The sequence below is a fragment of the Dendropsophus ebraccatus genome, chromosome 5 (genome assembly GCF_027789765.1).
Source record: "Dendropsophus ebraccatus isolate aDenEbr1 chromosome 5, aDenEbr1.pat, whole genome shotgun sequence".
NCBI lineage: Eukaryota > Metazoa > Chordata > Amphibia > Anura > Hylidae > Dendropsophus > Dendropsophus ebraccatus.
In genome coordinates this window covers 30,370,869-30,397,242 of record NC_091458.1, presented here as the reverse complement: position 1 = coordinate 30,397,242, position 26,374 = coordinate 30,370,869, and the positions used below count along the sequence as shown (strand labels likewise).

The 26,374-nt window shown below is 43.3% G+C and overlaps 1 protein-coding gene across 1 annotated transcript; it reads left to right on the top strand.

Moving 5' to 3' along the window:
• Positions 1–1,766: 1,766 nt before the first annotated feature.
• On the top strand, positions 1,767–25,436 carry NPAT (nuclear protein, coactivator of histone transcription). The gene is made up of 18 exons (XM_069969763.1): positions 1,767–1,919; positions 5,759–5,877; positions 7,087–7,147; positions 8,630–8,702; positions 8,795–8,835; positions 9,073–9,306; positions 12,417–12,504; positions 14,661–14,775; positions 15,320–15,411; positions 15,809–15,893; positions 16,211–16,310; positions 16,444–16,569; positions 17,251–18,624; positions 21,413–21,528; positions 22,070–22,166; positions 23,196–23,259; positions 23,352–24,426; positions 25,006–25,436. Exons 1-18 carry the CDS (start codon positions 1,883–1,885, stop codon positions 25,093–25,095), a joined length of 3,987 nt encoding a protein of 1,328 aa, XP_069825864.1. The 5' UTR covers positions 1,767–1,882; the 3' UTR covers positions 25,096–25,436.
• Positions 25,437–26,374: the final 938 nt, after the last annotated feature.

The following is a 26,374-nucleotide window of genomic DNA, read 5'->3' as shown; positions in this document are numbered from 1 at the left end:
CAGGAAACAGAGCTAAATCATTATCATGTCAGCTACATATATGTATATACACAGTGATGTCCTACAGGAGACTGATAGCTGTGATCATGTCTGATATATATATATACATGTCTGTGTCTAGGAAAGCTGGGTACCATCAATCTGTACATATCCCAACAGGATGGCTCCCAACCACCCCAAGCTTTCCTGGGGTCTCCTGCAGACATCTATATTGGTGTTGTGGCCCTCTAGACAAGGTCCATATGTCCGTACTACTGCCCACATCTGCAGACCCACAGCCACCGCAACCTGTCCATTTGGTTACATAATGGCTTGGCTGTTTTTTGTTTTTGTTTTTGCAACACGGACACCTGCCCCAACACGGGCCAATAACACGTACAGATGTGTGTATGGGGCCATAGAAATAAATAGTTCCTTCTTCTGTCTTTATAAGCAGATGTGTGAAGCTGGCATAAAGCACATATCCTTAATGCATGGACGGCCCATGGAGTGTCATCCGAGAGGCCATCTGCAATTAAACATATGAGCCTGGACTACCAATACTGTCCATATAATGACACATCTGTCCATTGTTTTTGCTGGGCTCCGGGCAAATACACAGACTGTAGAATCCATTGCCCCAGAGAACGTCCCACCTCTGGATCTGCTTGCTTTGGCCGTAGGTGGGTGGAAAGCTGATAATAGAGTAAGGAGAATTTTGTTTTACACTGTTCACACTGGTTCTGTAACTTGTGAGTGTTGTTCACATTGCAACTCAGTTTACACAACTCCGACTAACATAAATGGGAGTTGAACAATTTGCATACAACGGCCAAGTTATACAACTTTGTAATGTGTGTTATTTAAGTGAATGGCCCCCTTCCCCGTATCCCCCCACCCCCGGGAGTGTGGTGCAGTATACTTACTCAATTGCTGTCGACCCCGGCCGCCATCTTGGGTCGATGACATAATCTTCGGGAGGCCGGCCGGACCACTCCAGCCGTCCCTCATGCCGGCCCCCCTCTGCCACATCATCAGCTGCAATTGGCTGAGCTTATGCTGCATCACACTTCCGGGGTGGGGGGAACACGGGGAAGGGGGCCATTCACCTAAATACCACAAATTACAAAGTTGTATAACTTTGTAATGTGTGTTATTTAGTGAATAAATGTTAAACGCCGCACTACTCCTTTGAGGAATTATTTAAAGGAATCCAATCACCTCCTCTGAGGAAGAGTGAGGTGACCGCAGTACCTTACAGCTGATGGACCCAGCTCTCTGACGCTGTGTCCGGCGGGGTGACAATTTCAAAATATTGATCTTTAATCTCTGTCCCAGTGGCCGATAACTAGAATGCGTTGGTGGAGCCATGCTGCCTCCGCCTTCTTCCAAAACTACAATTCCCATGATGCCTGGACAGCCAACAACAGCCAGATGAATCGCAAGTCCCCATAGAAAACCTCTCCTTCTCTGGACAGTTCCTGACATGGACAGAGATGGCAGCAGAGAGCACTGTGTCAGACTGGAAAGAATACACCACTTCCTGTAGGACATACAGCAGCTGATAAGTACTGGAAGACTAGATTTCTGAAGACATCATTTTCACATCTCTTAAAACTTTCAGACATGAGTTGATTATAAAAACAAAACAAAACACATACATATACAAAGGTGTAATAATGAACTAATGTGGGATTTCTTCAGAGCGGAACTTTAGTGGCGCTGCACTGATCCGGAACCATTGACGCGGAGCCGCGTGGGGGAAGTTTTACAGTGAGGGACCGCACAGCAGCAGCGCGGGAGAAGCTGCTCAGTAACTGACGGGACTCGGCTCGGGCTCTCGGTGCAGTCAGGGGCTCCGGGCAGCGGCGGACGTCTCGGATGCCACTCAGGAGGGGGCGCCATGCTGCTTCCGTCCGATGTGGCCCGGCTGGTGCTGGGTGAGTGCTTCCTGAGGGGCCACACACTGGAGTCTACAGCTCCGAGGCCGCGGCCGCCATGACTTCTGTTTGTATACAGAGTGCTGTCACCCCGGGCTGTATACATGGGGAGCCCTGACTAATGCGGGACTACAACTCCCAGCATGCCTGACAGCTGGAGAACCCTGTCAGTGACTGGCTCCATATCCCTGTATAGACATCTGCTGCTGTGTGCTCTGTCTTCCCCTATGTGACCTGTGGCGGCCTGCTGGGAGTTGTAGTGTTATAGCAGGTTGGAGATCACAGCCTAAAGCGTCTATCGGGGAATATTTGTGCTTGGGCTACACATATATATATATATATATATATATATATATATATATGTGTGTGTTTTTTGTTGCTTTAGAAACCTATAAAATGACAAATGTGAGCAGAAGACCTGAGCGACCCCCTTACAGTCCGCGGGGTCTGTCGCAATGTGCTAGCAGTGATACACACACTTCTTTATTTAATCCAATGCAGATGTGTATCTGTCCTTATAGTAATGGTGTATCAATAGGATACATGTGATCATTCTGTGATAGGAGGGGGTCTGATCTCAGGGACCCCGTTAAAGTGGTACTCTGGGCTAGGGGTATTTTTACTGTATGGCTGGGGAGAGGGTTTATATAGATGCCGCCGTCCACTTACCTCCCCTGTACCAGTACCCGGATCTTGCCGCCCCGTTCTCCCGTCCCGTTGCGGCTTGAGACGTGACATCTCAGGGCAGCTCAGCCATCCAGCGGCTGAGGCGGGACCCCGCTATGACCGATAAATGGCTGAGCTGCCTTGAGATGTCATGTTTCAAGCCACAGCTCAGACCAGGAAGCGGGACGGGAGAACAGGGCGGCGCAATCTGGGACCCAGCGCTGGAACCGGGGAGGTAAGTGACCGGCAGCCTCTATATTCAACCCCAGACCGGAGTAACCCTTTAATTCTCAGGATGAAGGGGCTGCAATGGAAATTAAAGGGGTTATCCTGCGCTACAAAATCATGGCCACTTTCTTTCAGAGACAACACGACTTGTCTCAAGTTTGGGTGGGGTTTGCAGCTTTGTTCCATTGAAGTGATTGGAACTTAATTGTAAACCACACCCGAACTGGAGACAAGAGTGATACCGTCTTTAGAAGAAAGTGGCCATTTAACGCTAGATAACCCCTTTAAGCGCAGAGTTTATTGCACTAAAGCGCTACCAACTGCTTTACAGAAAAAAAGACTGAAGGGGGCAACATCCTGACCCAGCGCTTCAGCCCTATCATTCTTACAGAATGTGCACATAGCGGAGATTTCAAGCGGCGTCTGTGCGGCCGTCTCCAATTGTAGTTCCGCTTGTTGTTCTCCCAAAGAATTGTCATGTCAGTTCTTTGGGCGGGCAGCAGATTGAGCTTCAGAATATCATTGCATTTATGGGACAGGCGGAATTACAATCGGAAACTACCACACGGACACGCTTGAAATTTCTGCCCAAATTCTGTAGTGTACACATACCTTTAGGTATGCCTCCCTGGGGCACAGATACATCAGCTCCTGTCATAATCTGGTTCTCAGATATCTGTGCACAGACCCCTTTCTCTTCTATGGCCTAAACGCAGTCGCTATTGACTTTCAGTTCATTTACTGCACTCATAAACGTGGTTTTCTGCACTTCCAAGTCCAAGTGATAATTGGTATATGTGCAGAAAACGAACAGAAGGTAATCACTCGCTTACTACATTCTGGCCATAGAAGTGAAAGGGGTCTGTGTACATATACTACAATACCAGATATTGACAGGGTGCCTTACAGTCATGATGTGACCGCACCCTTACTTGTCAACATGTTGGTGTCCTTAAAGGAGAAGTCCGGCAAAAATGGTTATTAAAGTATTGTATTGCCCCCCCCAAAAGTTATATAAATCACCAATATACACTTATTATGGGAAATGCACATAAAGAGCTTTTTTTCCCTGCACTTACTACTGCATCAAGGCTTCATTTCCTGGATAACATGGTGATGTCACTTCCTGGATAACATGGTGATGTCACTTCCTGGATAACATGGTGATGTCACTTCCTGGACAACATGGTGATGTCACAACCCGACTCCCAGAGCTGTGTGGGCTGTGGCTGCTGGAGAGGATGATGGCAGGGGGATTCTCAGTGTCCCTCCAGTGCCCTGTGTCCCTCTGCCATCATCCTCTCCAGCAGCCACAGCCTGCACAGCTCTGGAAGTCGGGGCGTGACATCATCATGTTATCCAGGAAGTGACATCACCATGTTATCCAGGAAGTGACATCACCATGTTATCCAGGAAGTGACATCACCATGTTATCCAGGAAGTGACATCACCATGTTATCCAGGAAGTGAAGCCTTGATGCAGTAGTAAGTGCAGGGGAAAAAAGCACTTTCTAAGCATTTCCTGTAATAAGTGTATATTGGGGATTTGTATAACTTTTGGGGGGCAATACAATACTTTAATAAAAATTTTCCCCTTTAAAAACATGTTATGTTTCTACTTAATTCTTCTTCTACTTTATTCCGTATGTAATGTTTCTATTTCCTTTTACTTGTATATTGATCTAGATATATTAACATGTAACTATCATTTGTAAAGACTTCTGACATGTCATAGCGAGTGTGTATCAGTGGGGGTGCTGATGCTGAGACCCCTGCTAATCACTATAATGAAGGGGCAGAAGCGCTCATCAGCCCGCGGTCTGCCCCTTCGCTCCACTATACCAAGATGAATTCTGTAAACTGCTATTACAAGCAGTTGATGGAATTATAATGGCAGGCTATGGAACTTGCAGCCAGATTTTCTTCGGCTGCAACGTCATAGCCTGGTTGATGGACTGCCCGCTCAGCTGGTTAGTGACCGCAGTCACTGATTGGCAGATGGGGCAATCGATTAGCCAGGTCACGTGTTTTTCCTTGAGTTATGACATCAGCCATCTTGAAGGGGTCCTAGAAACTTTGACACAGTGCTTCAGGGGCATGGGAAGAGGAAAGTAGCCATGTTCCCCTCTGCCCCTGCTGGCTAATAAATGTATAATATTGCCCGATTCCTTTAATCTGTCTGAGAAAAAAATCTGACGCGTTTGTCTCAAATGGAAAGCTACCAATCACAGCTCAGTTTGCAGAATGAACAAGTTGGCTGGCAGCCCCTCACCCCAGCAGCCCGCTGTCCTCAGTGGTGGTGGGCGGGGGAGGCCAGTCTTATCAGACACATGTTTGTCTCAGACAGATAAGCAACCAATCACAGCTCGGTTTGGGAAATGAAATCTGTGATTGGTTGCCACCTGTCTGACAGATTTGATTAACCTTGGCCAATGTTTCCGCTTCCTTCTGCTATATTGTTACTTTCCACTTCCTTATGCTTAGTACCTTGGCTGTTTTTGGTTCTACTTCCTTTCGCTTTGTATGTTATTCTCCCACCTATGTTATCATACCACTTCCTTCTGTGTAGTATGTTAGCTGTTATAATGACCAGTACACAAACGGCCTGCACTAATCCGCGAGTGTTGGTGCAAACGGGAACGTCCAATCACTCCATCATGTCAAAGACAAGCCTAATCTAACTGAAGGATACTTGTCACATGATGCTTTCTAGCCAATTCCATTACAACACCGCTATCTTTCACCCGTACAATGCATTATACACTGAAACTGTTTCCACAGAAGTCTTCACTATGACCCTTCTGAATAGACTTATTGACCTCACTATGAATCGATTTATTTTCAGCATTGTCGATGCTGCCATTTCATCCATATTTGACTGTCTATCTAATAGCTACAGGTTACTGGTTCTGCTCTTCTGACTTACAATCTCCCATTGATTTTAGGTTACTTGCAGCAAGAAAAGCTCACGTCTACCTGCCGATCCTTTATCGCAGAGTCTCCAAATCTCAAGGAATATGCAGAGCATCATACGGACGATGGCAGCATTCCCGGATGCCTGCTGGTGAGAATTCCTATGATAGTTTACATATATTCATATTTGTTGTTGTCAGGCGGTATTAGTAATCCATAGTGCATACAGCTATGTCCTTTTATTCCTCTTACCTGAGGTTATCTCTTCTCTTGGAAGAGGAAGAGCTTGGATACTGGCATTGACGGTATTCAGCTCTATGCTTTCAGGCTGGAGTACAGACAACAAAACCTCATCCACCTGTGATTACTTGGTTGGCAAGGAGACTGGCATCGGGTCACTTAGACTTGTCAAATGTTCTGATTGGTCAGGGTCTCAGTACTCTTGATATACCAGCATGCGGATGATTTGCTGTGCCTGTTGTTCATGTGTATGGGCAGGAGAGTTAAAGGAGAAGTTTGGTGAAAACACTTATTATGGGAAATACTTAAAGTACTTTTTTTCCTGCATCAAGGCTTCCCTTCCTGGATAACATGGTGATGTCACGTCCCGACTCCCAGAGCTGTGCAGGCTGTGGCTGCTGGAGAGGATGATGGCTGAGGGACACTGTGCATCCCTCTGTCATCATCCTCTCCAGCAGCCACAGCCTACACAGCTCTGGGAGTCGGGTTGTGACATCACCATGTTATCCAGGAAGTGACATCATCATTTTATCCAAGAAGTGAAGTCTTGATGCAGTAGTAAGTGCAGGGAAAAAAGCACTTTATAAGCATTTTATGTATATTGGGGATTTGTATAACTTTGGGGGGGTGGGGGGGGGGGGTGGTTGGCAATACAATACTTTAATAAAAAGTTTAACTAGACTTCTCCTTTAATTGACAGCTGAAGAGTTATTTGGCAGCCATCTGTTATTTGGGGGTATGGGGACCTTTAGGGTGTGTTCATACGTACAGGATCCGCAGCAGATTTGATGCTGTGTTCAAGTATTTAGATCTGCATCAAATCTGCTGCGTTATGGTACATGTGAAGCTACCCTTATAATAGAGCCCAGCTGGAGTGTGAAGCCTACTGCATTGTGCTTCTTTTTGCTGTATCTAGAAATTGTTGGAGGCTGACAGATCAGAACTTCCATCTTACATGTCAAATGTTTTCTTTTAAAAATGACTGTAATCCCTTAAAGTAAAGACTGACTGACTATGCTAGTTTTAAGAGCTGACTATACAGCAGTGGTTTGCTTTGTCGATTAAACTGATTTATATTTGCATCCTGTTCCTTAATAATTCTATATTGTCTTCTTTTTAGTCTCTCTTTGGAAAAAACCTGACCACAATCCTAAATGAATATGTTACAATGAAAGCAAAGGGTAAGTGCATTTTGCTTGTGGAGTACGGTAGTTGTGGTTTCAATGATTCATATCATACTTTAGAGCTGCTAAAATCTCCCAGCATTCACCGGTTGAGTTTCTTGTGGCAGAAAATGTGTTATTTATACCAGGCAATGTACAGTAATTGGATGTTTTGACAATGCAGGCACGATTTCTGTGGACTATAGTTCTCGCTTCTGAACCTGTATTGTTCACCTCAGGTTTTCATAGAAAAATCACTCAGCTTTTCCAGACTCCTGATTTATACACACTTTATTAAAAAATGTGACTGTAGTGTGAAGTGTGTACTTATTATCTTGGGCATGCACATATATATGTTTGACTTGGGTATGAGTATATGTGTATGTATGGAATACATAACTGTAAGGGCCCTATTACACAGAATAATTATCGATTTGTGTTAAAGAAACAGCGATTAGCAGATGACAACAATCATTGGCTGATCGCATCTTTTGGTCCTGACGTAAAATTATCGGCCATCGACCGTGCATCGCTACGTGTAATATCAATGCATAGCTGATTATTGTATAAAAAAATAAACTGTATACATTACCTGTCCACAGTCCCGTGTTGTTTTGCCCTCTGCTCGGTTCACAGAGACGCGGCTGTAGCTTCAGAGAAGCTTAGCCATTTACCAGCCGCAGCGGTCCAGTTCAGTGATTGGTTCAGCGGCCTGTCAGTTCAGAGACCCGCTCTGAAGCTACAGCAGCGGCTCTGGGAAGGGAGCAGAGGGCAGAAGAACAACACCGGGAGAGTGGACAGGTATACAGTTTAAGGGTAAGGGCTGCATGGACATCACTAACAATGTGCATGGAGCCCTTGCTTAACGATTATTGAGCTGTGTGGAGGCTCGATAAGTGAGCGCCCATCTAGCAGGCATTGGGTGGTCTAATATGGCCCTAAGAGTCCACTAACTGCCCCTCATCCAAAGAACAATAGAGCTATGTTGTTCTATCATTCTAATCCTTGCTCATTATTATAATAAGGCTACCTTAGGGTCCATTTACACAAGAAGATTATCTGACAGATTATCTGCCAAAGATTTAAAGCCAAAGCCAGGAATAGATTTGAAAAGAGGAGAAATCTCAGTCTTTCCTTTATGACCTCATCTCTGTTTATAGTCTGTTCCTGGTTTTGGCTTCAAATCTTTGGCAGATAATCTGTCAGATAATCTTTCTATGTAAATGGACCCTTACATATAACATCTTCCCTTTACAGCAGCAGTAAAGTAACAATAGTTTTCTCTTCTGTTCAGCAGATTGAATCCTGACTGCTGGCTGCTTGTAAAATTTGTGTTTAATTTTTAAATGCGTAGAACTGCTGTAAAAAAAAAAATACTACCAAAAATTCTAAAAAGTATTGTTTTCCATAAATGAGTAAAAAAAAAAAAAAAAAAAAAAAAAAAAAAACCTCATCTGACGGAAGTGTCACAATTGATACAACTTTTTTTTTTCTCTTCAGAGAATCAAGCTGAAATACCATTTATGATGTCATCGCTGTGGAAGAAGCTTGACCTCACTCTTTCTCAGATCAGGTTTGTTAAACACACGTTATCTGTCTTATGAGAATTGGTCCTTTTACAATTGTACAATGAAACGTATTTAACCGGATGTCTCCACCTGTCAGGTCCATGCAGGAATCGGCAGCGTTTAACAACCATCAGAGATGTAAGTGATCAGTGTCATTCTTGGCTTTATTTATTTGCCTTTGTAACTTCACAGTCTTGTGCTTAGCAGCAGAAATCTTTCCTTTCCTCGTCTTCCCAGCTCTGATATGTCTTCCTGCTTTTTTCACTAGAATACAGACTTGGACTATCCTTATTTTATGTTAAATGTGTATATATATTTTAATATTTTCTTTTAACCCTTTATTTTATGACTTTTTTTATTTTAATGACTCCACAGCACGCACGAGAAAGGGGATAAATGACCGATTACGGCAGAGAATGCTGACCTCCCCTCTGGCTGTTTCAGGTTCCCCGGTATCACAGCCGGTGGTACATCAGACATCAACCCCAATAATGGCAACTCAGTATATTTTGCGACCTCTAAACACTCCAGGTGCCTTACAACCCATCGCCAGCTCTTCATTCGGAGGAGAGTCTGCTGTGCAAAACAGTGCCATTACTTCCATCAGCCGTGAGTGAAAGTGTATCATACTAGTGATTTTTTTTTTTTTTTTTTTTGTGTGTGTGAGATTCTAAACCCTCTTTGTATTTTAGGTATTGGCTAAATGCTAAAAGTTTAGAAATCTCTGTTAGCACTTGCCTCTTAATTTTTCTGTTTCAAAATTTATCAAGAATTTAGGGAAATGTTTAAAGTTAAAGGGGTATTTTTGTGATGCTAAAACGTGGCTTCCCGTGTGGTTGGGAAACTGAAGACAGCTGAGCCAGCTGTCTTAGGCCAACTCCCATTTACATTGATGGGAGTTGTGTTAAAGGAGAAGTCCGGCCAAAATTAATTTTTGATATGTTGTTACTTATGAAAAGTTATACAAATTTCTAATGTACATTAATTATGGGAAATGCACATATACTGCTATTTCCCTTAATTTAGTAGATCAGGAAGTGTTAGAAATATCTCTGAAGAAGTGACGTCACGACCCAGGGTGTAATTCCTATGGAGTGTCCAGCAGGGGGCGCTCTCTATATAGAAGTCTATGGGACTTTATTGTTTCTATGGGTTTCTATGTAATGTAATGTAATGTAATGTAGTGTACAGTGCTTTATTGAATGAATACATCTATGGAATACTTTGGGGAGCAAGTGTCCTTGCTCCCCAAAGTATTGCATAAATGTATTCATTCAATACATTCAATACACAGTAAGCCCGCCGATGCGCCGCATTTCCGCCGAATTTCCGCCGCATTCCCGCCGATCCGCCACACGCTGATCCGCCGCATTCCCGCCGATCCGGACCATATACATTGAACTACAGCTCCCATCATCTGCTTCTAGTATGAACAGGTGATGGGAGCTGTAGTTGGGTAATGGATATGACATGCCGCCGGGCGCAGGGGGGAGCCGCTCAGTACACAGGAGCGCTCCCCCCTCCTCCTCCTCCTTCCGTGATAACTTCCGCCTATACCAATGCTGACTCCCTGCCTGGCCGCCGCTCCCCGCTCTCCCCCCCCATACATACCGGCTCCCGATGCATCCTGGTGTCCGCGCTGATGCCGGGAGCCGGTATATGTGAGCGGAGAGCGGCGGCCAGGCAGGGAGTCAGCAGTGCTATAGGCGGAAGTTATCCCGGAAGGAGGAGGGGGGAGACCTGCTGTGTACTGAGCGGCTCCCCCCTGCGGCATGTCATATCCATTACCCAGCTCCAGCTCCCATCACCTGTTCATACTAGAAGCAGATGATGGGAGCTGTAGTTCAATGTATATGGTCCGGATCGCCGGGAATGCGGCGGATCAGCGTGTGGCGGATCGGCGGGAATGCGGCGGAAATTCGGCGGAAATGCGGCGGATCGGCGGGCTTACTGTGTATTGAATGTATTGAATGAATACATTTATGCAATACTTTGGGGAGCAAGGACACTTGCTCCCCAAAGTATTCCATAGATGTATTCATTCAATAAAGCACTGTACACTACATTACATTACATTACATAGAAACCCATAGAAACAATAAAGTCCCATAGACTTCTATATAGAGAGCGCCCCCTGCTGGACACTCCATAGGAATTACACCCTGGGTCGTGACGTCACTTCTTCAGAGATATTTCTAACACTTCCTGATCTACTAAATTAAGGGAAATAGCAGTATATGTGCATTTCCCATAATTAATGTACATTAGAAATTTGTATAACTTTTCATAAGTAACAACATATCAAAAATTAATTTTGGCCGGACTTCTCCTTTAATTGCAGTTTCCAGTCCCATGCTGTTTCCATAACTCCCTAGGAGTTAGGAAAAAAGGTAAGAAATCAGCCAAAAATAGGCACTAGGGAGCCATATTTTAGCAACATGGGAACTCACTTTTAAAGGGTTATCCAGTGCTACAATAACATGGCCACTTTTCCCCCTCTTGTTTCCAGATTGGGTGGGATTTAAAACTCCGTTCCATTGATGTAAATGGAGCTGAATTGCAAACAACACCTGAACTGAAGACAAGAGTGGGGCAAAAGTGGGCATGTTTTTGTAGCGCTGGATAACCCCTTTAAGTCCCAAATTGGTTTCAGTTGCTATCTGCTGCTCTCAGACAACATTGTCAGCTACATTATTTTACTCAATTGAAAAAAAAAAAACCCTTGTGTAATCACATTAATAAACATCTCTTCTGCTTTGTTCCATTTAAAAAGTACCTGTTACAAGTTTTTTTGGGAGTGTTCAGACTGCAACCGATCAGCAGAACAAAAAGAAGTCTGCGCTCAGCGCATTTAATGCTGGATCTGCGTCGTGTTACCTGGATGGCCGCATAATGTAAATCTATAGAGCCGTCTAGCTCACACACACACTGCAGGGAGAGGAATGCATGGCGGCATGGCCTTCTCCTGGCTAATTCTCTTGATTGGTCACTGTCTGAACACTTAGAACCTAACTGATCAGAACTGTTGACGTGTGATGTTTTTTTTTCTGATGACAGATCTTTTTAAAACTGTCCTCCATGGTTTTGTCAGGAACAGAGCATTGATAGAAATGTGATTAAAGCCTAAATTACTACTTGAGCTCTCAGTTAGAGATGATCTAACAGCGCTGATGTTCAGGTTTGTACCAACTCGAACCATCGGTATTTGACTCCCACAGTCTTCCTGTTCTGTGGGGAAGGTGGAGACAGCTCGAGTCCTGCCTGGAAAACAGCAATAAAACCTATGGCCCAGGCTGTATTCCTGTTTTACTGGCGGGACGTTGGCTGTCTCCACCTTCCCCACGGAACTGGAAGACTGCAGGAGTCAAATACCGATGGTTTGAGTTTGTGCGAACCTGAACATCAGCGCTGTTCGATCATCTCTACTCTCAGTTCCCAATTTTGCATTGATAGGTTGTATGTATATTCACATGCTCAGAACAGAAAATGTAAATCTGCGATGAGCATATTGAAGATCATTTACCTAGTCAGTCCACAATTCTACTTGTTCTAAACGAAAACAGCCGCATTCTCTTCTGGTTTGGTGTACAAGTATATTATGTGGTTTAGTAGTGTTATACATCCAAAGAAACACAACCTATTTAAAACCGTAAAAACGTATAGAATCTATATTTGCAATGTGAATGCCTGTCAGCAATTTAATGTTTCTTTTTGCCTAGTTGTGGAGCCAGCACAAAGCAGTTCTGCGGTCTATACACAGAAAAAGCAGCCACCTGCAGCCACGGCTTCTCCCATGAGGCGAAAACAGTAAGTTAGTTTATCTCGCCATTGTATTGTTACACCTTTATTGTTCACACTGCGTATGAGTCCGGCCGCATTTCATACACCACCGTACATGTCCGGATGAAACTACGGGCGTGGGAAAAATCGACATGCGGCCTGATGCGTACGAACCGCGAACATACGCCGTAGTACAGTTATGCTTCCCTAGCTTGTTTTGAAGCGATCTGAAACAGGTCATTTACTTGGAAATCTTCGCCCAGCCCAATAAAACTCACAGAACCTTTTGGATCGAAAAATCAAGTTCAATTTGGCTGAAATAAGCACTCCGTACTGGGCCGCATCGAAATCCACGGCCGTGAGTTGGAACATTTCCATCCTCAAACAATGGTCTTGTTCATTTTTCACGGAGCCGCATACGATCCGTCCGTAAGCTCATACATAGTGTGCACTGTGCGTGCGTATATCGTATACTTTCAAGCGAACGCATCAACCTCAAAACTACGTGCGTATATTCGCGGTTCGCACTACGGCCGGACTCATACGCAGTGTGAACATAGTCTTAGGCTGTGTTCCCACACAGTATATTTGCTGTTTTTTGGTCAGAATTGTGCAATCAAAACCAGGAGTGAAAACACAGGCTATGTTCTCAGACTGTTGCAATTTAGTGGTTGGCTGACATTTAATGGCAAATAACAGCTGTTTTAAAATAATGGTAATTATTTGCCATCCACTCAATTTCAATAGTGTGTGAACATAGCCTTTCTGTTTTTTCAATCCACTCCTGGTTTTGATTGCAATGTATTGAGCACAGTACGGTGTGAGTACATAGCCCTATATTGTAACAATGCAATACATCTTATTATATTGTCTATTATTATTATTATTATTATTATTATTATTATTATTAATATACTGGTGACCCTTCAGGCTCAGTCCCAGGACCGTCGGCTCTCTTGGTTGGAATATGGGCAGTTAGCCTCATTCATACGGGCTCTTTTTCCAAGGGGCTCGTACACCCTTACACTCACAGATTTTGACAACCTGGTTGTTTCCACATCTGCTATCTCGCACTGCATATCAGTGCTGTACCAGATTCTGGTTAGTACTGCTAATCCTGACAGAGCTCTCTTCTTTGACAAGTTGGAACGCGACTTGGGTGTCTCTTGGGACGGTCAGTCTCTCCAGAAAATCTGTGAACTTTCCCATGGCATCTCCATGGCCGTAAAAGCAAAGGAGAAAAATTACAAAATCCTTTTGCGGTGGTACTACTGCCCAGTCTCCTTACATAAAATGTTTCCTGAGGTCTCTGACCGGTGTTGGCGATGCCTTACTAAGGCTGCATATCTGGTGGGCCTGCCCGGGCATCCGAGAATTTTAGGACAAGGTCATACTGCGTATTCTGGAAAGACTGTGGTCAACTCCCCACAACTGACCCTGCTCTTGCAGATCCCAGGTTCCCTTGCTACGGCTAAAAAGGGGATTTTGCGACATTTTCTGACCGCAGCTAGAATGGTTATCCCCCGGCACTGGAAAACAGCCGTTATATCCTCAATAGCAGAGTGGCTTGGTGAACTTAGGGAACTGGGTAGAATGGAAGAGTTGATAACAGAGGCTCATGAGCAGTCTGCTAAATTTGACAAAGTGTGGTTTTCATGGCGCTTGTTCATGGACTCAGAGGACTTCCTTGCTCTCACTTGTTAGTAGTGAGAATTCCATGATTCTATAGAACTGTACTAGCCGCTATGTATGGTTTTGGTGGCTGTCCCCGCCTGCCTCCTCGCCTCTTTCCTGGTCTTCTTCTTCTTTTTTTTTTTTTTTTTGCTTACTGCTCCTCTTACTTTTCTTTCCTTTCTTTTTCCTTCCTGAATCTTACATCACTCTTATTGTGATTGGCATTTGGTTTGTGTGGCACTACTGTGTTGGTGGTGCATGTGTTTAGAATTGTTAGCATTATGCTGCTCTTTCTCTTGTTCTTTTTATATATATATATATATATATATATATATATATATATATATATATATATATATATATATATATATAAAATAAGTGACACCATGCGACTTGCAGGTCGCCCTGTACCAATATTTGTTGGCTTTGTATTTACTGTACGTTGTATGGTTGTCAATAAAATCAGATTACACATATTATAATTAATATAATATATTATTTTCTTGCAGAGATGTTCAGAAGAGGAGACGAGCAGCCCAGACAAGCTCAGTTACAGTGGCTTCAGATGGAGACATGGCTGAAGATGTTGATACCCTTCAAGCCATCATTGATAATGACTTATCTGTAAGTGAATTCATAATAGATGATTTTTTTTCATGTTGCTGGCCATAGCTGTAGAGGCAGTAAAAAGATGACAACTCTCAATGACTTAGCTCATCTTTAATATTGATCTCAGCGGGTCTAACTGTTGAGGACCCACTACCATATGAAGATACAGCTGGGGAGATTGAGTGGCAGCCAGTGCGTTCCATTCCCCTGCCACCAGCCAGTTCCCTCACTTTAGCCTCATAGACTTGAATGAGGTGAAAATGTTGGAACGAGTCTCTGCTTATGCAGGTGTTCTGTAATCTGCAGGAATGAGAGCATGTTTGGCTAGGTAGAATGTTGGCTTAAAGGGAAACTGACAGCTCACATATGTACTAAATACTGCCAGCCATGTAATAAAGTGCGTAGTGTAATTGTAAAGTCCTGATCGCTCCTCACACTACACAAAAGGTTGGAGATGAGAGCAGATCAGATGTAAAATTTTATTGGAACAAACCACAAAAAAAAAAATATTTCCATGTAAAGGCGAGCTCAGTTTGTCACAGATATGTTTCTCTTTCAGCAAATGGTGATTGAAAACGCCAGGGAAAAGATCTTAAGCAATAAGAGTCTTCAAGAGAAGCTGGCAGAGAGTATCAATAAGTTTCTTGGAAGGTAAGACTGTGTCTTCTATTTACCAGCTCCCTTGGGAGATCCTGCTTCTTGCTACTTGTTTTATTCATGCTTGCATTTGTGTATGTATACATGGGGGTATTACTGTTTATGGCATTTATAGCTTATCCATAAGATGTCTCCTAGATAAGTATCCTACTCCTGGGACCTGCACTTGTGCCATGATCCAGAGCCCACAGACCCCCTTCAGTCTGCTTCTGGCCCCTTGAGGTTGTTGGAAGCCAAAAACAACTGAGTGGGCTTTATGGATAACTCCTGTTGTCTATAAAGGGAGGTGCATAAATTATGTGGCAATGAGCTATGCTGTGTTTATAACTTGGGACTTATTTAGTAATAATAATTTGTGGCTTTAATTCACACTGTTATTCCTCTTTCTAAGTGACTCGGCTGCACAGAGTTCCAAGCAGACAGATGGAACCACTGCTGAGCAGGACGCCTCCATTGATGAAATCCTTGGCCTTCAGGTAACTTTATTACAACTGTCTTTGCTTGTAAATGCTTTTTAGTATGTAGTTTTTCTTTCACCACAGACCTGTACTTATAGCATCATAGTAAACTATGAGATCTCTAGGCCCACAGTCAGGCCAGGATTGGTGGCTGTGATACAATATTACACTCACATCAAACCAGCATTAGTTGGATTGTATCTGCTTGTTCTAGAGCTCAAGAATAGCATTTTTATTTTCTCTACTCTACCTTTTATGATAGAGATGATAAATACAGATAAGTTTATAGATGTCTGTATGACAATTTTTCACTCATCTGTCTGTGTTCCTAACAGGGAGGAGAGATACACATGACTGAAGAGACCATCCATGATATCTTAACCCAGACCGAATTGGACCCTGACTTTCAGGAGCTCTATGACTTGTTTGCATGTGGTAAGTTTTCATGGTTTACGTCCGTCACACACTCGTTCATGCAGCGTGTTGTGATGGACCTTTGCCTGTATAAAAAGCGTTGACTTTTTCTGCCATCTTGAACATTGAATAATTTCTCTAATAAATTTCCCAGTTACATCCAAGGCTCCAAAGATGACAACCCGTGACTCTTCCACCAGTAATAACGATCCTAAGAGTAATACGGCTGAAAAAGGGAAAAGACAAGAAGTAGTGGAAAGATTACTGGATGTGGAAAGTGGTGAGTGTTTGTTTTGCACAATGCGGCTTGCGGCTGCATGGATCACCCAGTGTAGTTACTGGTATTCATTAGCTTATCCTAGTGTTAGAATATCATTTCTTACACCAGTGGGTATATGAGTAGCTTGTGAGCAGCATATGTGTGATCACCTTACAAGTTGATGACTACATTTTTTTTTTATTCAAAATTTTTATAATGGAGAAGCACATATTACTTATCATATAGTATGACTTAGTTTGTCTCCAGGGTATCAGCAACATGGCCAGATTTAAAGAGGTTATTTAAAATAATAAAAACATGGTTGATTTCTTTCAAAAACAGCACCACCCCTGTCTTCAGGTTGTGTGAAGTATTGCAGCACTACTCTATTTACTTATTTGCAATACCTCCCACAATCTGAGGACAAGTGTTGCTCTGTTTCTGGAAGAAGGCAGCCATGTTTTCTCTAACTATGTATAACCCCTCTAATATCTTATTCACAACATTGGCACTGTAATATTCAGTTGTTTTTCTGCACATAAATCTATACATACCCATTCTGTAGTGTTTAGTTATTTGCTATGTCAGTTCTGTGCCTGTTCATGTTCACAATTGAAATGATCATGTATACTTTTACAAGTGTTATATGATAGACGTCAGTGCATCCATTTAAAATATTAACCAAAATGTTTCATACACCAGGTTCTACAGAGAGCGCTAAGAAAACTGATGTCTCCTTAAAGGGAAAGGAATGTACAAGCTTAACTAGCCAATATGGAAAATCCTTGGAGAACCAGACTTCCCAACTTCCTAGTACTTCCAAATCTTGTGCAAATGAAAAGCCCTGCTCGGAGAATCAGACTTCAAGTTATGACAACCAGAATACTGCTTCAATAGAGAATACAGACTGTGACATAATAATGGACACTTGCACCGACTACCCAGAGGCTGATGTAGTGGTGGAAACACAGGGAGAGGATATAGAGGTGGAAACACAGGGGGAGGATATAGTGGTGGAAACACAGGGGGAGGATATAGTGGTGGAAACACGGGGAGAGGATATTGTAATAAGTGATTTATCTCTTTCAAAAAAAGAAACAGAATATAATAGGTTCCGTGTTGATGAGGATATTTTAGAGTCAAACACTGAGGATAAATCTACAGGTACTGGGTCTTCGAGGACTGCAAATGGGGAACCAAAAGATATGTCAAGCACTGCGGTGACCAGTGATGGTCCCTTGATGGATACAATTCAGCAAGATACAAGTAAGAGTGACCCAGTTATTCCACCTCCAACAACAGTGGCAGGGACCCCACAAAAGGAAAATAAACAGACGACAAATAGTCCTTCAAATAAACTTAGTACTGCTCCAACAAACCTGCAAGAAAATGCACTAGAGACTATAACGTCTGCTGCAAAGGAACAACCAGTGGAAAATGCAGCGGTTAATATTGAACTGGCAGAATGTCCTGGACAGATCTGTGCAGAACCTGAGTCCGTAACCCTCTGTAGTTCTGTGCCAGGTACCAGCCAGGCAGTCCTGGACGACTCGAGCATTGTAACGCTTAACATCATTACAGAAGGTTTGCCAGAAGATAGCGATTTACATGACGCCGTCCAAAGTATAGATGCAGAGAACTATGCAACCATTATATTATCACCTCTAGTGAAAAGTCCAGATCTTAAAAGAGCAATTCCAGCCCAGGAAAATGCTATCATAGATCTTACCGACTCGCCCATTGTAGGACAGCATGGTGAGCTGGTGACTCAGTCAAGTGATGGCTCTATAAGCATCAATACCTTAAGTGGAGACTGTACGGTTTATTCAATATCTGGGACTTCTAGTAGCTCTGGAGAAAACAGTGTCATACAGCTAATGCCGGCAACAGGCACTACATTTGCACAACCCGGTAACGTGTATATCAACAGTTGTATGCCAAATAGTGGTCCGACTATGCAGTCTAACATTGTCATGCTGTCTAATAGTCAAAAGCAGCCAAATCTTTTCCAGACTCCCCCCAGGCCTGGGAGTGTTTACACAGTTGGACAGACAATGTCACCAAAACTTTCTCAAGGTGCGTGATGTTCCCAAATTCACAATTAGAGGTCATCCAGAATTATGTTCTGTGCTCCACTTTCTCCTTCTGGTCGTCTCGGATGATAATTTCCGAGACTAGACTGGGCGGGAGCATGTTGTAGGCGATTTTTCAGTAGCTGCCCGATGTCACTGATGTCATGGCGTTGACATTACATTGCGTGCGGGCGTTACCACAATGTTGGCAACATGCACCCATCCCCCTCTTGTTGTGGAAGTTATCATCCGAGATAGCCACGGGGGAGATGTGCAACATTGTTAAAGACTACCTATCTCTTTATGCTTAAAAAAAAAATGTCTTGGGTCATATCAGAAACTTTGATTGATGTGGGTGCTGTGACCCTCACAAATCACTATTCATTGTCTTTGTCAATTTGCAGTATTGCAGCTATGTCCCATTCTCTTCCATGGAGCTTGGTTGTTACACCAGGGATGACCCATAGGTGGTGTGCTCTTTATAGAAGACATCAGCCATGTTATTCTAATGCTAATCCAACCCTTTTGGCTTGTTATCCTCCATCTTGTGGATAGTGAATAACAAGCTGGGATTTGACCACCAGGACCCCCATTGATCCCTGATTGCTGGCTCTTTTAAACAGGTCAATTATTTGCAGTTAGTATTTCTGCCTGGGGATAAACTTTGTGTAAAAGGACCTTAAAGTGACACTGTTGTTACATTTTTTTGTTGTTGCAGAAATCAATAGTCCAGGCGATTTTAAGAAACTTTGTAATTGGGTTTATTAGCCAAAAAATGAATTTTTGTCATGAAAAAGCAGTTTTGAAGCTCCCCCCCTGTCTTTATGGTTGAGGTGAGGCGCCAAAACAGAACAACAAAGAGTTAATTTATAGCTACATCACCAGGCTCTCTCTGTAGAGTTAATTTATAGCTACAGTCACCACTGACCTCTCTGACCTCTGAATAGCACTCTGAATAGCTCCCCCATTGTGTAATCCTTTGTTCTCTGCTCTCTGCTGCTAACTAATCTCGCTCCCCCCTCCCCTCTCCATAGCTCAGACAGGATCCGACTGATAAAAAAAAAACACAGTCAAGATTTCCTGATTCTGAGTCGTGGATGACAGAAAGGAGAGGAGGGGGGACCTGGGAAAAGGCTTTTTTAATGCAGATAATGGCATATTTGCCTAATAAACCCAATTACAAAGTTTCTTAAAATCGCCTGAACTATTGATTTGTGCAAAAAAAAATAATTTAACGACAGTGACACTTTAAGGGTAGAAACACACCAACCGGATCCTCAGTGGATTTCACGCTGCAAATTTGCAGCAAAATGACAGAAAAGTGACAGCCCTGTTAACCACCTGCAAGCCCGTACATACATTACCTGCTCTGGCTTGCTTCAGGGATTCCCGGCTGTACGTCCTGCTTAGCAAATCAGTGCGCTGCTCAACCGCAGCAACTGATTGGCTGAGCGGGATGTCCAGATGCCAGGAGCGTGTGTTTCTACCCTATAGGGTTATTCCTATCTAATCTGTATCTAATAGATTAAAACTTGTAGCACTATAAAAATACTTAACACTTAAAGGACAAGTGCCATAAAAAAACTTTTTCCCAGTAATTGAAGCACATTACAAAGTTATATAACTCTGTAATGTGCTTCAATCACCTATCTGCCTCCCTTCCCTATCTTTTCCCCCCTCCACCCCCCACCAGGAAGCGTCCTACCTCACACAGACCTGATTACTGTCGTCACCATCACCAGGCAGCTCCTTCTTGTGAGGATGAGTCATCAGCAGGAGGGCTGCTCTAGGTCCTGTTACACCAGCCTCCCCCTCCCCCTCCTTGTCAGGTGACTCTGCTTGCTCAGCTTATCTTCTCTAGTGACATGACTCCTTCACTGAGTCCATAGCACCAGGAGAGAGGGTATGAGGGGAGGGGGGAGCTGCCTAAGTGCCGGAGTCAGTCAGAAGGAAGATAAGCAAGTGAGATGTGACAAGTGATGGCTTGCAGTTGTTCAGCCAATGGGAGCTGAGCAAGCAGAGTCACCTGACAAGGCAGGGGAGGGGGGAGGCTAGTGTAACAGGAGAAGGAGCTGAGAGAAGAGCTTGGTGACGGTGACAACAGTAATTAGGTCTGTGTGAGTTAGGACACTTCCTGGTGGGGGGTGGAGGGGGGAAAAGACAGGGAAGGGAGGCAGATAGGTGATTGAAGTATATTACAGAGTTATATAACTTTGTAATGTGCTTCAATTACTGGGAAAAAGTTTTTCATGGCACTTGTCCTTTTTAAATACTTTTGCAAATACATTCATTGAGCAAACTTGTTTCCTCTTGATATGCTGCTCTTTCCCTCACATGGTCTATACCCCGCTGTTTAGGTTACCGAGCACCACTCTGCTCTAAAAGCAGTGGTCTAGCTGGTGTGTTTATATAGCTATAATGTAGATATGTACTGTATGCTGTATATAAATATATATACTGTAGCTATATATATATATGCACAAGTTCAACTATATTGGTCGAGATGGAAAAATCCCTTCTTTTTAAATCATTTGGGAAGATCAAGTGACACCTCAGGACTCCATTTTTGCCCTTTAAAGCAGCTGTCTGTACCAGTTCTTTCAGCAGAGTAATAGGGTTGAGCTCTTCTAACCAGGGTGCCTTGCCTTATATTCTGATAGGACAGCCCCTTTGAGACTTCTGTATGTTGTTTGATGTGCATTTTATAGTAGCCATCTGTGTTTATAAACCCATGTTAACATTTACTGTTGTGTAAAAGAATCTTAGTGTTATACTTTCTTTTATACTTTCAGGCTCCACCATTATACTTGCCTCTCCCATCCAGCCTGTCTTGCAGGGTGTTGTGGGTATGTTCCCTTTGTCTCTTGTTGGCCAAGGTGGTAACACCTTCACTGCACCAGCTCATCAGGTATTAAGACTAAACCATTACATTATTCATGTAAAGATGTAATAAATCTATCATGTAGACCACAGGTGTCAAACCCTCTAGGCCCTCCAGCTGTAGCAACACAACTCCCATCATCCTTGGACAACTAAGGATAAATCTTTTCTGTCCGGGCATGATGGAAAATGTAGTTTTGCAACCGCTGGAGGGCTGCGAGTTTAACACCCCTGACGTAGACCATTTTATACCCTTTAGTGATCGTGTATGTTTGGCAGTGATCATAGCAATATCCCCCGAGATGTATTAAAACTAAGTGATCCTCCTACTGGGCTCTACAAATAGATGTACATTGTCTTAAAGGAAAATCTCCAAATTATTGCAACTTTAATTTAGATGTTAATATAAAATCAGAAGCCTATGCTATTTGGCTTGTCACGGTAGCTTGTTGTGTGTGTGATTTCCCTGGCAGGTAGTATTAAACACGGTCTTTAGATTGTCCGTCTCTTCCTGTATTGTTGGTGAAACATAGGATGATTTTTTATTTTTTTTTTATTTTATTTTTTAGATCTTGCACGTTCCTGTTACCAAGCCTATAATTCCAAAACTGCCGTTGCCTCCAAGGTCTCAGAAACTCGCTCCATCGAAATCTAGTGTAAACACAGGTATTTATATGGATTGTTACTTAAAGTTTTTCCCTTGCTGGGTGTGCTATCTTACATGGCCAGATGTCCACATCTTAGTGACTATAAAATACTAGCTACTCCCCAGACAGATGACAGAAAATGTAAGCCTTCATTCTTTGTCAATAGGTGAACGAAGTAAAGTTATGTCTCTTCGTATAAGTCGATGTAAAAAAATATTACAATCATTTGGTTGTTATTGCTTAAAATAGGGCAGTCCTTAAAGGGTTAAATGCTACCTTATTTATAAATAATTGCATTTTGAGGGTATGTGCACACTACGGAATCCGTGTTGATAACCCGCTGCAGATTCTGCCGCTCACGTCTGCGTCCATCTCCACCTGAGCCATAGACTCCATATTATGGTCAAGCGATTCTGCCGAAAGATTTAACCTGTTCAGGCACATTCCGCCATCCTCCCATAGAATGAACAGGTTAATTCTTTGGGCGGATGGCAGAATCCGCCTAACCATAGAATGGAGTCTATGGCACAGGCAGAGATGGGGGCGAGCGGTGTGTTATCCACGTGGATGCCGTAGTTTGCACATACCCAAAGACTGAATGTGCACGGCTTGTGGGGATTTGGATAACTGCCTATGATATAGCTTTAGCTAAGTGATTAAAACAATAGAAACTGCAAGGTTTCCAAATGTAAAATAATGCACTTGGCTAGAAGAAATCCTTTGTCTGAGTATCATATCGGTAGTTTTGTGTTGGCAAAGACTTCGGAAGAGAAGGATTTAGGGGTAGTGATTTCTGACAGTCTTAAAATGAGCCACCAGTGCAACCAGTTGGTGGATAAAGCTAATGGTATGCTGTGTCCAGTTCTGGTAACAGCTGAGGGGCTATTGGTTTGACGCTCCTGTTGTACAGCAATGCAGAGTTTCTCCAAGTCCATATTACACATCTACTCTCTATGGAGAAGATTATTTCCACTAGATCTTCTTACTTAAGCTAAACGTTGCATTGCTACAAGCCACAAATAAATATATTCTTCCTTTGTCATTCTAGGCAAATCCTCATCCAGCTCAGCAGCCGACTCTTCAAGTGCTTCTTCCAGTTTGCTTGTGCAAAGGTCAGCACTTGGCTAATAATATAGACAGATTCACCCTGACTGTGATTGTCTTTAGTTTATTAATAGTTGTGATTTTTTTTTTTTTCTTACAGATCAGGAAATGGAGGTAAAAGACCTGAATGTGAGTCAGCAAATAAGCCCGATGACGCCACTCTCCCAGACAGCACTAATGCTGCTGCTGCCAAAGAAGTGGAAGCACATAGGAGAGTGCTCTGCTTTGATGGGACAACTTCAGCAGCCAAATCAGGTTCTCCATCCTCAAACAATACCAAAAGTCAGAGAACTGATAGAAAAGACTCTGTCCAGAATGTGGGATCTTCCTCGGGAAGCGCTGCTTCATCCAGATCAAATGTGTCTAAAGAAAATAGAAAATCTGAAAGTTTGGCTTATTCTGGAGCCAAGAATCCAAAAGCATCCATTGCTTCTGGTCCTACAAAGGATCAAGCTGCAGAGAAGAGACCTGGAGCTCCAAGTGGCGGCACACTTGGCAACAAGGAGAATGTTCTGCAGGTAGAGATCGGACATCAGGAAAAAGCGCAAGCGGAGAAGAAGAGCAATACTCAGGAAAGCGATAAGAATGTCAAAAGACCCCAGGAAACCAGTAGGACATCATCCTCTCTGCCAAACATTCTTAGGAGGACACCGCAAAAGGTGCCCCCGGAAAGAGTCTGTCCGACTAGTCCCCTGGTGAAGCAAGCCAGCCAGTTATTACAGAGCATGCAGTTTCAGAGTCCAACGTCAAGGCAGTCATCTCAGGGAGATTTGCCCATTCCGCCCACTCCAGGATCTGGAATGGAAGACAAGCCATTGGATAATCACATAGAGCACACAAGGACCCCAACGAGTAAGCGTTATAATGAAGATGGTGGAACTCCAAAACCAATGTTTCCTCCCGCAACTCCAGATATGCCCACTTGCAGCCCTGCCAGCGAAGCTGGTAGTGAGAACAGTGTCAATATGGCCGCTCACACCCTCATGATACTGTCACGTGCCACTCTGGCAAAGTCTAGCGGTAACACTCCTCTGAAGGATAACGCTCAGCAAGTAAAGTCTTCCAAAAGTGCTGCTAAAAAGAGAAAGCTGGAGGAAACCGAGGAGTTTGAGAGACCATTGCACAAGAAAGACCATCTAAGCCCAGCTGCTTTGCAGAAAAAGAGGAGAACAAAGGTATTGTCTATTTTATTTATTTAGCCAAGGAATTGTCCATGAAATTAGTTTTAATGGCTTTTCTATTGGATCTTTAATGTTTGACCAGTGATAGTCGGGTCTCCTGGCTTGTCTCATTATCATGCTTTCTACAAGCAAAGTTATATGTTTGTAATCACTTGAAAGCCAATATCGAGCCCCGCTGCCATGTCACATGAGCTACTTTGGCGCTTATTTTTAAAGAAAAACGGTATGTCCCTACACTGTAGGCCCACTCTATATGGTAGTTAGTCACCATACTGTATGTTCCGCTACTGTTAGGCTCCTATACTGTATGTTCCCCTGTAGTTAGGCCTCCATACTTTCCAGCCTCCCTTGCAGCTTGTGATGAGCAGGTGGGGACGGAGCATAACACGTCTAGCACTGATTGGCTGATGCTCAGTGTCAGGGATCTGGTCAGCTGACTTATTTTTGGAGTTGGGCTTATATTTCAAGCCTACTCCAAAAAGCCTGCAAAATGAAAGTAGGTCTTATTTTTGGAGAAACACATAGAGCACAGCGTGTGAACTTTAACTAATTCAGCTATTTTACCTCTTACAGAAACATCGAAAGAAGAGCTTAGACATGGAGCATTTCCCAGCTGGGATGGATGTGGATAAATTCTTAATGTCCCTTCATTATGATGAATAATGTGAATCTGAAGCATATCTGCACAATGTACCTTAGAGCAATTATTATTATATGTAAAGATGTACAAAGAGCTATGTAAATAATAGACCTGACAGGTGTGTGTTATGTAATATAATGTTAAAGCACTTGCCGTGTTGCTTTTTGCCTTTCCAAGCTGTAAATATAACAAAAAATACTTGGAAAAGGGTTCTGTATGTAATGATGTCAGTCCTGACCTACTCACCCAATACAGTTGTAAATTAGAGATATTTTTGATGCTTTATCCAGCTTTATGCCTCGTTCTTTTACATGGCCGGGCAGTTCTGTTTTAATAACATCTTATTAAAAAAGTCTGTGAATAGGTTTCTGTGTGATATTGCTACATCTTACAAATCCAGTCTAAAAAGGAACAAAAACTTTTACCGTTGTGGATTTGTCAGCGTCTGAGTATTCAGACCTCAATGCATCGCTAGAATAAGTGGGTAGAGAAGCGTGTGACTAAAGGCCCTATTACACCAACAGATCTGATGACAGATTATCTAGTCTTTTCTTTACGTCCTGTTCTCTGTTTATAATCTGTTCCTGGGTTTGGCTTCAAATCTTTGGCAGATAATCTGTCGTCAGATCTGTTGGTGGAATACGGCCTTAAAGGCTTATAGCCCTGCTCTCTGACATTTGAGAGTCTGTCCCAGTCACATGGTACAGAAGAGAATACACTTTTCTCACAGTTCTCTCTACTTGTTCTAGTGATCAATCACATTCTGGACACTGGTTTGATTGTTTTGCCATTCCACCTATATTAGCGTTCAGTTGTTCAGCTCAGGGATACAATGCCACAACTTGTCGATGGATTACAGGGTTATCCGCCTCAGATCTTTCATTTGGGGTCTACATTTTGTGACATGGAGAGAGAGGAGCGGCTGCACATCACACCTATGGCTGATACTAATGCTGCTAAGCCTATTTTAAAAAAACAACTTCAGGATGTTGGAATATGAATTAATCAAGCCATATCGCCCCGTGTACCAACGCGCAGGTCTCCTGGTTCACACGGGTCCCTACGCTAACTCCGCACCGTGTCGGTCAGCGACCGCCACCCCCACAGAGCGTGCACATGCAGGGAAAGGAGGCCATGGAACGGCCCTGCAACCCCCATGTCACAGGACCGAACCCAAAGTTCCAGCCAGCACCACCGGCGGGGAAGGCTGCCCCAAAACAACACAAGTATGGATATGGTATTACACTCGCCAAAACAAAAACCATTTTGTGGTGCAGTGTCTGTATTTAGGGGTCAGGAATA